This window comes from Periophthalmus magnuspinnatus, chromosome 21, assembly GCF_009829125.3.
Source record: "Periophthalmus magnuspinnatus isolate fPerMag1 chromosome 21, fPerMag1.2.pri, whole genome shotgun sequence".
NCBI classification, from domain to species: Eukaryota; Metazoa; Chordata; class Actinopteri; order Gobiiformes; family Gobiidae; genus Periophthalmus; species Periophthalmus magnuspinnatus.
In genome coordinates, this window is record NC_047146.1 from 1,783,627 (window position 1) to 1,795,273 (window position 11,647).

Below are 11,647 nucleotides of genomic sequence, written 5' to 3' on the forward strand. Positions count from 1 at the left end.
CACGCCTCTTAAAGGCACACACACATGTTTTATCAGAGTTCAAAAGAGACTGTGTGAGCAGTTTACAGTCACACACACAGGGTCATTGGGCACAAGTCAAACTATACAAAAGAGAATCAAAGAGGAACAAAGTGTAAAGGATCAGTGTAGTGCCACAGTGCTTTGGTGTGAGGAGGCAGGCTTTATAAACTTATCAACAAACACCACCTTCATCAGGCTCTTTCTAGAAGGAAATGTGGCTTTATTTACATCTGCAGTTTGACAGTAGAAAGAGAATTTACACCATAGAATTCTTGTGTGTCCTTCACCAGTTTTAACCTATGGGCTCTTATAATGTTGTGATGTCGCCTGAACCAAGATCATATATTTCAAATCTAATCACAATTAGACCATTAGTCTGAAAACTATGACAGGACTGAACCAGGACTGAACCAGGTCTAAACCAGGACTAGACCAGGACTAGACCAGGACTAAACCAGGACTAACCCAAGACTAGACCAGGACTAGACCAGGACTAAACCAGGACTAGACCAGGACTAGATCAGGACTAGATCAGGACTAGACCAGGACTAGACCAGGACTAGACCAGGACTAGACCAGGACTGGTAACTCTTTCTTGGGCCTCTGATTGTTTTTCCCATAAATCTTCAATCGCAAATAATAAACTTAAATCGACTTTTCGGACCTTTCTTCATGTTCTAACGTCGTTACTTCATCAAAAACACGTCTGAAGAGGTTCTTAATGTCATCCATACATGTTTGAGTAATCTAGAGATCTCTCCCGGGCCCTATTCAAACCCTTAAGATCCTGTACGAGGCTCCGCCCACAAGCCGACCTCACCCACGCTCCACACGACAATCCTCCATAAATATACAAAAACATGACACAAAACTGTGCACTACGACTTCACAAACCTGACGTGATGTGCAGTAGTTTCATTAGTGCGATGCAGCTGATTGTGTTGTGATAGTGCTCTGAAGGGGGAGGGGCTTAGCACAGAGAGCTTCGCAGTGAATACTCCACAGAAGTAAAACACCTCTTTTAAAATCAGTCCTGGAATAACTGCACCAGAGTCACTTTTCACTTGTAGCTTGGATCACCATAGAATAAAACTTTATTTATACTTTGAAAACATACAATCCATAGTCCAATAGTCGCTTTGAAGAGAACAGCAATACATCTGAACAGAAACATCTGAACATTTACAAAACAGATCAATTTATAGCAAAGCAAATCCCCAAACCCCCCAAAAGCTTATGATGGATTCACTAAATATGAAGTTATTCTGGGTCTATCGTTGGCAGTATCCGGTGTTTTGGTCTAAAGGTTTGCAGGACGGTGGACAGAATATGTGGGAGATATAGAGCAGTTTGAGGGTTTTTCAAAAGGTTTGTAAAGTTTGTTTTTTTTCTTTAAAGTGGCTGCAAAACGTTTCTCGATGCGTCGGACGAACTTCCAGGACCGGATCTCTCCATCTCAGACAGCTGCTCGAAGACGTCCCTGAAACAAACGCACGAGAATTACATTTAATACAGAGTTAAGGCTGGAAAAATACTGACTGTGAAACTGGCACAGACGATACTCAACAAGTGTCGATACTGAAGACAGAAAGGTCTTCATCTGGATTAGAGTGTAGAACCATGTAAATATCACTGTGGTATCAGATCGGTATTGAGCCTGAAGGGTGTATCAAGTCATAAAGCTTCTTCTGCATCACACACATATGTCAAAACACTGAATTCATACATTTGTTTGAATTTAACACTGAAATCATTCATTCATTATAATAGTCCTCCTTTTCTGAATAATGGGAGGCAGTTGGGGCTTTGCAGAAACTCCTTTACAGAGATAAGGCAGAGGAGGAGACTCAAGGCCCAAAAACAGACCGGTGCAGTCGGGGATGTCCCAGAGGTGAACGAGGCCGGAAGTAAAAAAAAAAAAAAAAGTTAAAACTAAAAAAAAAAAAAAAAAAGTTACAAAATAAACTCAAAATAACAAAAAAGTAATAAAAAATTAAAAACAAAAAAAAACAAAACTAAAAACTTCAAAATAACAACAAAAAAAAATCATTCAAAAAAACTGAAAAAAATTAACTCAAAATAAAAACCGCAGGATCATGTAGAGCGGGTTAATATGAACATTTAAGACCAAAATAATGAGTCTCACTGCAGTAATTATAGAGAGAGGGGTGGCAGTTTATCGATGTAAAGTGAATTGGAGCCGATGGAGCCTGTGGGGAAGCTGGCCCGAGTGATCAAAATAGGAGGCAGACTCAAAAGAAGTCTCATTAGACACATTTATTCCTGTGTAGTGGTACACCGTGAACACAAAAATAATACATATTTACAAAAATTAACGGTGCTCAACAAAAAACTAAGCAACCAAAACTTAAACAACTGAAACAAAAGCCACATGTACTCTGGCTACACTGGTGTTCTCCATCTGTCTAATTGCCCAGACTAAAATACTTCCCTGTACCGGAAGCCCCACCCCCGGTTTACTCCATCTTTTGTCCAGGGGGCGGTGGGAGTAACATAAGCCTATATTCCATAAAACCATCTCTCAGGCCCGAGTCTCTTTACTAACAGTGTTTAACTAAATAAACTATAAACACTTAAATCACTGAAACAAAATACACAAGACATTAACACAAAGAAATAAACAAACTTAAACCAGTTCTCCCTCCACATGGTCCGGCCCACGACCACACCCAAGTCTATAAAATGGCCGACATAGGCCACGCCCCCTCTTTGTCTGGACCATGTGGAGATGCAGGTAAGACGATTATTGGACAGAACTGAATAGACACATTTAACTAAATAAAATATATTTAACTAACAAATGTGTGGTGATTTAAACTGATTACAACTAAACAAAACAAACCCGGGATAGTTCTATTTCGTTGAGTATTGAAGTTATTGAAAATGAACAAACATGTGCAAAACCAAATCATAGTACTATTAAAAGGGACAAAGGCCCACTTTGTCACAGAGCTGAAAACACGCAGGTTAGCTATGTCCTTTTACAGATACGATACAGTCTATACTCTTATTTGTGCAGTATTTGTATTTCTGCTGCTCAGTACCTCTGCGTTCCTCCTCAGGTTCTCGGCCTCGGCCTCAGTGTACTCCATGTCCAGGACGTCCTCGTTTCCAGAATCGTCTGAACACAGCAGCTCCGGTAGAGAGTATTGAACTCTGAGGAGAAATGTACACACAAACAGATCTAGATTAAATGCAACGGTGTGAATCAGAACTTTGAGACGAGGAGAGCAGGAGACGTGTCACTTTGCAACTTTGGCCCCGTGTTCACCTTGTTTTGCATTCATCATAAGGGGCTTCTGAACCGCTCTTTGACCCGTCCCCCTGGACCTCCCAGGATAATTTGGGCACTCAAACCCCTCCACCACGTTAAGGTAGTGGTTCAGGGAGGGGATTATAAAAAATCTGCATTAATGTAAGCATTAATTAAAAAATGTATCCAACTTTGTTTTATATTGAGTTCCAGTGTGAACAGTACTATTTTTGGAGCATGTCTTGCGGGCGTGTTAAGTGGTCCTCACGGTCGACCATGTACACCACAGTGGGAGAGTAGCATATCAACCTTAGCTTGACGCGTGATTCAATAATTCCAGTGTCTTGTTGGAGATAAATGTTTACGGCCCATTGTAACTTTGCAGGGGGCGCTGGAGAGGCATGATAGAAAGATAGAAACTTAATCCACACATCATTATGTCCAGCTCATCAAAATACACGGACACTAGATTGAGTTTGTTTGGATCCAACAATGTTTTGAAAAGCTACAGGAATTTTTATGCTTTCAAAATGGCCGCTTCATTAAGAGCTCGTCATAATCACACTCTGGGACTTATGTTAGGAATTTTAACAACTTGTGATTCCAAATATGTCCTGAAGATACTGCACCCATTTGGAGTCCGTTGGTTAAAAATTCTAGGACAAGTTTGTTAAAGTACGAGGTCTAGATTTTGGACATCTGCATATTTTGATTCAAAATGGCCGCCTTCATGTTGGAGACAGGGCGTCGTCCTCAGACTTTTTTTGCTTGGGGCCACATAAAGAATGAGTGTATCAAGTTTATGCAGAACAAGGCAAAGGTATTTTTCTGACATTAATTGAAGTTGTAGTAACAACTCTCGTGTCCTGTTTGCAGTAAACAGATTAACAACAGATCTTTAATGACAAGGTTCAGGGCATTAAAAATTACATCAACTCCACGACGCGAATAACAACCCAGCACCACCGAGACACTTAGAGCTGACTCACTTTGCACCTGTAACTGACAAAACTGTCCCCGAGATCGTCACCAGTCTGATGCAGGCAAAGTCTCAGTGTTGATCCTGTTAGATCTGAGTGCTGCTTTTGACTCTGTGGATCATGGGATCCTCTTACAGAGACTAGAGGACTGGGTCATACATACCACAACTCTGCAGACGAGTCAGATCTATGTCTCACTGCAACAGGTGAATATGGACCAGTGGATTCACTGCATCAACAGATCAGTGTGTGGAGGAAAAACAACTTTCTCCAGATAAACTCAGACAAGACTCAAGTCATCATCTTTGTCCATAGAAACATAGAGAAAGTATCAGCATCACCTCCAGTCTCTCTCTCTAAAACCTTCAAATCAGGCAAGAAATCTAGAGGTAATAATGGACTCAGACTTGAACTTTAACAGACACATCAAATCAATAACATCTGCAGCTTTTTACCACCTAAAAAACATGTCAAAAATAGAAGGTAAACTGTCAAAGCCAGACTTAGAGAGACTTACCCTGCATTTGTGTCCAGTAGGTTAGACGACTGTAACGTCCTGCTCACTGGCCTCTCCAAATGAGCCTTAACACAGAACAGAACATCCAGAACATCCAGAACACTGCTGCTCGGGTCAGGACTAGAACCAGGAAGTATGAGCACATAAGTCCTGTGCTCAGGTCTCCTGCTCCTGTGGCTCAAAGAATAGACTTTAAAGCAGCTCTGTGTGAACAAGTCTCTCCATGGCCTAGGTCCAAAGAACATCTCCCACATGAGCCACATGAACCATCTCACACTGTGAGGACTTCAGGGACCGGCCTCCTGCTGGTGCCAGAGTCAGGACTAAACATGAGGAATCGGCGTTTCAGTTTTTTACAGCTAACACTTGGAACTTTCTTCCTGAAGATGTGAGACAGGCTTCTACTTTGACAATGTTTAAATCCAGGCTCCAAATGTTTCTGTTTAGCTGTGCATACGACTGAAAAGTTTTTATTCTGCGCTCTTCTCTTATTCATTTTATGATGCATATTTGTGATAATTAACGTTTTGATTTGTTGTATTGTGATATCTTTTTTATTCTGTAAAGCACTTTAAATTACTTTATGTATAAATTGTGGCAACCTCTTATCATAAATATCATAATGATAATTCTAGAAAAATATAGAGCAATAGTATAATAGTATAACTGTTACTATGACAACTGAACTGAACATTAAAGAACATAGTATAAACTTTGTCTACTACATAATATGAATTATGTAATAGGAAAACTAAATAGTAATAATAATAATAATAATTTGATGATTAAAAATAACATCTATGATCAAGATAAAAAAGGACTACTAATGATTATTATATATACAAATATAAATCCAGAGTAAGTTGTAAGAATATAAAAACAAATGTATTTCTTTTGTTGTATACTGTATGTTTTTCTTTAGATGTGGAAACAGGCAGGCATAAATAAGCTTTGCTTCAGCCTATGCCTTTCAGACACAATGAACAAATTCTATATATGTGTATGTGACTGTGACAATGTTTTATTTATTTTCTGTGTGTGTCTGAATAAACTAACTAACTATTAACTCATTCTGATTTTTCCTGTTGATGTGACCTGGTTCTGGCCCAGTTCTTATCGGCCTCACTGAGAGCAGGTTCAGACTTTGAGCCGACACACCTCACACACAGCTCCAAATAAAACTGCACTTTACGACATGTGAGAAAGTCCAATAGCACCCATTACACAGAGGTGTTAGTACTCACTTATATTTACTCCACAAACTTTTTAAAGAAACGCTACTTTTCTAGCAACATACTTTTACTTCTACTTGAGTAATACTTTTATTGAAGTAACAGTCCTCCAGTGTAAAGATGGTCCTGTTTGCCTTCACCTTTATATAACCAGTGTGACTCATTCTGTGATAAATGAGCAACTTTTACAAATGTGACTCAACACGAAACACAGGTCCATCTACAATAGAAACACAGAGAAAAACACGAGCACTGCTGTAGTTTACATCATAGAAGAGAATCACTTTAACATTTAGACCAAACACACACACTGACATTACAACGCACAACTTTACACACACTAAAGTTTTGATTTGACTTTTTGTCTGTCCTTTGCTGTTACAACACTGCAATTTCCCCACTGAGGACAAACAAAGGTTTTCTTATTTGATTGATTTTATTGATTTTCTTGTACAGATTGATTTGTGAATGTGTTTGTGATTGAAAAGTCCCATGATATAACAGAATGACTTTGACATTTACAGCAGAGACTTACATACACTTACATTACATGAGGAACAACATTGGAATTGAAAGTGTAAATCAAGTTCAAAGTTCAAAACAGATGTAAATGTAGATGTCAAATATGTAGAGTCTGAGTTTAGTTTTGCAGTAACAGTATGAACACTATTAGTCTGCAGAATTCAAAGGAAACAGTGAAGAGATGCTGTGTTCCATCTGCAGTCCCTGAGACATACAAAAACACACACTACACAAACAGTACAGTTATGTCATGATAAAAACACTAGAATGACACTAATCAACTCAATATTGTGGAAAATGGCCTGTTTTATTAGATCAGGATTTTGTCATGATTTGAACTCTCCCCATGTCATATTTGATCAAGTTTAGAAAAGTTTGACAAAATAACTCACATTTCAACACAAAAATAGTCAATAGTCAAATTAGTCAAATATAAAAGGCACAAATTTGATCAAACTGTGGAGAACAAAGCTGCTATTTCAGTTTAGGGAAATGTACAGTGCCTCCAAAACTAAAAAAGAACCTACCAATCCCGACCCCAGTGTAGAGAGGCCGAGTGAACCTGGTCTGGACTCTGTGGAGGAGGCTCATGGTACTTTCAGAGACGCTGTAAAACGCCAAAACCCCTGCACTGTGGTCCAGGTAAACCCCGATTCTGGACCCGACCGGACCTGAGACCTGGGACTTGACTTTGTTAAACCAAAATGAAGGACGGGTTTTGTCACAGTCTAAGGCCCAGGATTTATCATTGAGTCCAAATCTACATTCAGCAGAGTTTCCTTTCCTCTGAATCTCTCTGTATGAAACTGCTATATAAACACACCACCCGCTCCACTCCACCTCCCAGTAACAGCGGCCCGTCAGACTCTCTCTGCTCAGGACTTGACCATAGTCACTGAATCTGTCTGGATGATCTGGATAACTCTGGTCTTCACTCATACATGTTACTCTTCTGTTTCCATCAGACAGAGACAGATGTTTGTGAGCTGTGTTTGTGTCCAGAGTGATTTCTGTAGAATAATATAAGAAGTCCTCTCTGGAGCTGAGTTCAGCTGGTGCCAGTAAAACCTGGACTGGACTCAGAGTGAGCTGGAGTGTGTCCCTGAGCTTGGACACAGCTCTGGTCACTTCCTCAAAGTATCCCCGGTCCCCTGTGTGAATGGTGGCTGGCTCTGTGCTCTGTGTGTGTGGGGACAGTGAAGCGTAGCGCTGTATAAACTGGTTATGATCCTGGGTGAGGTCCAGTGTGTCCAGCTCAGAGAGGCTCCTCTTCAGCCCCCTCACGTCCTGCTGCAGTTGGTCCTGGAGCTCTTGGACTCGGCTCAGTTGGGTGTCCTCCTGGGAGTGGATCTGCTGCTCCACTTCAGAGCGTCTTTTCTCCAGGAGAAGGGCCATGTCTCTGAAGCTGTCGTTGCTGCGCTGCACTGCTGTCTGGGCAGAGCTCCTGATGTCCTGGGCCTCCTGTTGGAGCCTCTTCAGGTCTGTCTCTTTGTGCTGGAGGCTCTGGAGCAGCAGGGCCCTCCTGGCCGGCAGCTCTGCCTGCCTCTGAGCCCTCTCTGAGGCAGAGGACACTATGTCATGACCCTTATGTTGGTCCACAGAGCAGAGATAACAGATGCACTGCTGGTCACTACGGCAGAAAATCTCCATCACTCTGTCGTGTTGTTCACAGATGTTTTCCTGGAGCCTGTGAGACGGCGCCACCAGCTGGTGTTTCTTTAAAGCTGCAGCTTCATAATGAGGCTGTAGGTGGCGCTCACAGTAAGAGGCCACACACTGCAGACAGGACTGGACAGCTCTCAGCTTCCTCCCAGTGCACACATCACAGGACACATCCTCAGGTCCGGCATAGCAGAGGGCAGCAGGGGGCGCTGTCTTCTTCATCTGCTCTACTACAGCTGCTAACATGATGTTTTTACCCAGGGCAGGCCTGGGGCTGAAGCTGAGGCGACATTCAGGACAGCTGTAGAGCTGCTTCTCGTCCTCTTGGTCCCAGTGCTGTTGGACACAGTTCCTGCAGTAGCTGTGTCCACAGGGAATAGTCACAGGATCCTTCAGTAGATCCAAACACACGGAGCAGGAAAAGGCTTCTTGGTCGAGTGCTTTCTGCGCCATCTCTCCTGGATCAGAAACAGTTTGACTTGGACAGAAACGAAACTTAAGAGTGAGAGCTGCACCCACAGCTCTGTGTGGAGGAAGCAGGAAGCCACGCCTCTTAAAGGCACACACACATGTTTTATCAGAGTTCAAAAGAGACTGTGTGAGCAGTTTACAGTCACACACACGTTTTATTCAAAGTAGAGACTCATTTGAATAAAATTTGAAAATGTTTCAAATGAGACTCTGTCACAGAGTTCACAGACACAGACACAAATTGTTCCTTTTTAATGCTGAGGCAGTTTGTGTTTGTGGAGTTGACTCTGAAAACACATAAATATGTCAGTGATTCTTGAGGGTCGTGTCAATTCTTCCTGTAGAGTTCTGTTTGTAGAGCTGTGCAGAAAATGCAAAAAAAAACAGGAGACAAAACATATTTTTAAATGGCATATTTCCTGATATACTTCAATTAATAACTCCATCAGATGCACAAAGACACAGAAAATTAGATTTATTTCGGTCCAACTACAGTTTTAATTTGCAGTCTCTGTTGTAATAAGATCTGTCCTCTATTGTGTTCGGTTAAACTCAATCTAAAGTCTGTCCCTCCTCTTATAACAGTTTGTCTGTAACAAACAACATAAAAATATTTTAATATATGTTTTTTAATCTATAACAGAAAATATGTAAAATGCAATAATTTCCCTGAAATTCATAACAAATGTAATCCTTATTTAAACTATACACCTTTTTAACCAACTGATTGACCCATTTGATACTGAAAAAATAAAATATAATAATATAAATATCAAATTTTTAAATTATATTTAAATAAATATCAAAATAATACATACAAAAAATCTAATTAAAACATTAAAAATGAATAACATTATTATTAAATTTATTACATAATAATAAATTCATTGATCAGTCTGGAAGTCTGGATTAATGTCTATAATACATTTTTAGACAAAGACACTGCTCTTTCCTCGTCTCTTTCCTCGTCTCCTCACGGTGAAGTCAGGTGCTACATACACTTTGTCTTCATCCTCGTCTTTCTCTCCGGTGACTCTGGTTTATCTCTTTACCTCCGTCTGTCTCCACCTTTTTTTCATCCGTTAAATATTTTTCCATCGTGTCTGTTTTGTTTTTTCACTGCTGTGTGTTCATGATCTGTTCACTGTGGGCCGTGTCTCAATTCGCCAAATGCACCTTTTGAAGGGACGAAGTTCTCCTCAAAGTGTAGTTTGAAGCTTCCGGTCGAGAATCTGCCCTTCTCAGTGTAGCCTCCATCTTGCTGAAGTGGGACAGGCCCACACCAGGGACCGCACTTCCACCTCTGTCTTTGAGCGTACGATACGTACATTACGTACGTTATTTTTAATGATTTATTATTTAATAGAAGAAAAGTCAAGATGTCGTCGTTACAGACGTTTATTTGTTTAGATTGAATATCAATAGGCAAATATAAGTTTCAAGGTGATTTTTTTCTCAATTGTAGCTACTTCATAACTTTAACAAAATAAACCTTGTGAAAATGTAATAACAGAGACAGAGGAAAAAATATCATTTTGACCTTCATAGTCTATAAACCAGAGACACTGATTATTTGTACATAAAGTGGGATATTGCAGTTTAACGATTTGGTATTTTGGCCAGTGGCTACACCACTTTAATAACAGTAGAGGGCGCTGTTTCCCTTCTATGCCGTGTCAGTTCTTTTCATCTTATTATTGTAAAGTATTTTCTAGCAGCGCTACATCAAACTAGTGTCTTGATTTACGAACACGAAGGTAAATGACACGTGCCACCAGGGGGCGCAGACGTATGGAATGTACCGGAACTCATGAAGATTTTGTGCACGTCTCAGGACTCTGTTCTGTCCTTTCCTCAGAGTCCGTTGCTTCATTGTTCACATTACCTGTGTGGATCATTAAACTCTTCTGACTTTGTTTCTCTTGGTCTTTGACACAATAGAAATGAACATTCTTACATTCTTCTTATTGCAGTAATAATTTCTAATGATAATAATGTCTCTTATTGTCTACCAATAACTGCACATTCCTTTATTCCATGTAACTCTCCTCCTTTTTAATCAAACACACTGTACAGATCTTTATTCAGATTTAACAGTTTCATGTCGCACTGATGAGGTAAACCAGTACGAACATTTGAACGTGTATTGCGCAGCGGACTCCATTTTCTTCTCTTTTTTGCGTAGCCGTGGTGCATGATGGGATAGGATGCACACTTCGGTTACGTCTGATCTCTGTGGAAAAGCTGGAAACGCAGGGCACATTTTGTTTTGCTCGTCCGTCGGGTGCTTTGAAATGGGACAGCCCTTGTTGCGCCGGAAATTACGTATTTGCGCTTCGACGCACACTTCAAATGGTGATTCTAAGGCCAGTTTGGAGAATTGGGACACGGCCCATGTCCTGCTCTGTGAACACAAACCCTACACCACAGAGCTGATACGACCTGTGCACTCTGACAATGAGAGCACTACTGCCCCCTGCTGCAGGGGAGGTGTAATTACACTTTACACAAAAGAAAAGCATGTTCCCGGGAGTCATGTCAGGCCCTCCAGTGTTCCTCTCCTCTTCCTCTCTTCTTTCTCTCCTCTTCCTCTTCCTCTCCATAAATCTTTACTCTGATAATATGGATCACATCAATACTATTTCAAGAGGTGAATATGTAATAATGTTCAGTTTTCCATTTTGTGAAGAAAAATGTGACTTAAAGTTTAATTTTTAACTGGGTTTGTGGTTTTGTCGACTCTGTCACATGTAACTCATAAAATATATTATTTATTCAAAGTTCAAAGTTCAAAGTGTACTTCATTGTCAATTCACTATGTAACAAACCTTACACAGAGGACTGAAATCGCTTTCCACCAGACTCCAAATGTGCAATTCACACACACACGCACGCACACATACACACTCATGACATAAAGTATTCACGTGCATCAACAGTAAATAGACGTAGACAAACAGGCAACATA

The 11,647-nt window shown here is 40.5% G+C and overlaps 1 protein-coding gene across 1 annotated transcript; it reads right to left on the minus strand.

The window, feature by feature from the left end:
- Positions 1-6,458: 6,458 nt before the first annotated feature.
- Positions 6,459-8,706, minus strand: LOC117389276 (E3 ubiquitin/ISG15 ligase TRIM25-like). The gene has a single exon (XM_033986927.2). The coding sequence runs from the start codon at positions 8,659-8,661 to the stop codon at positions 7,021-7,023; it is 1,641 nt and encodes a 546-aa protein (XP_033842818.1). The 5' UTR covers positions 8,662-8,706; the 3' UTR covers positions 6,459-7,020.
- Positions 8,707-11,647: the final 2,941 nt, after the last annotated feature.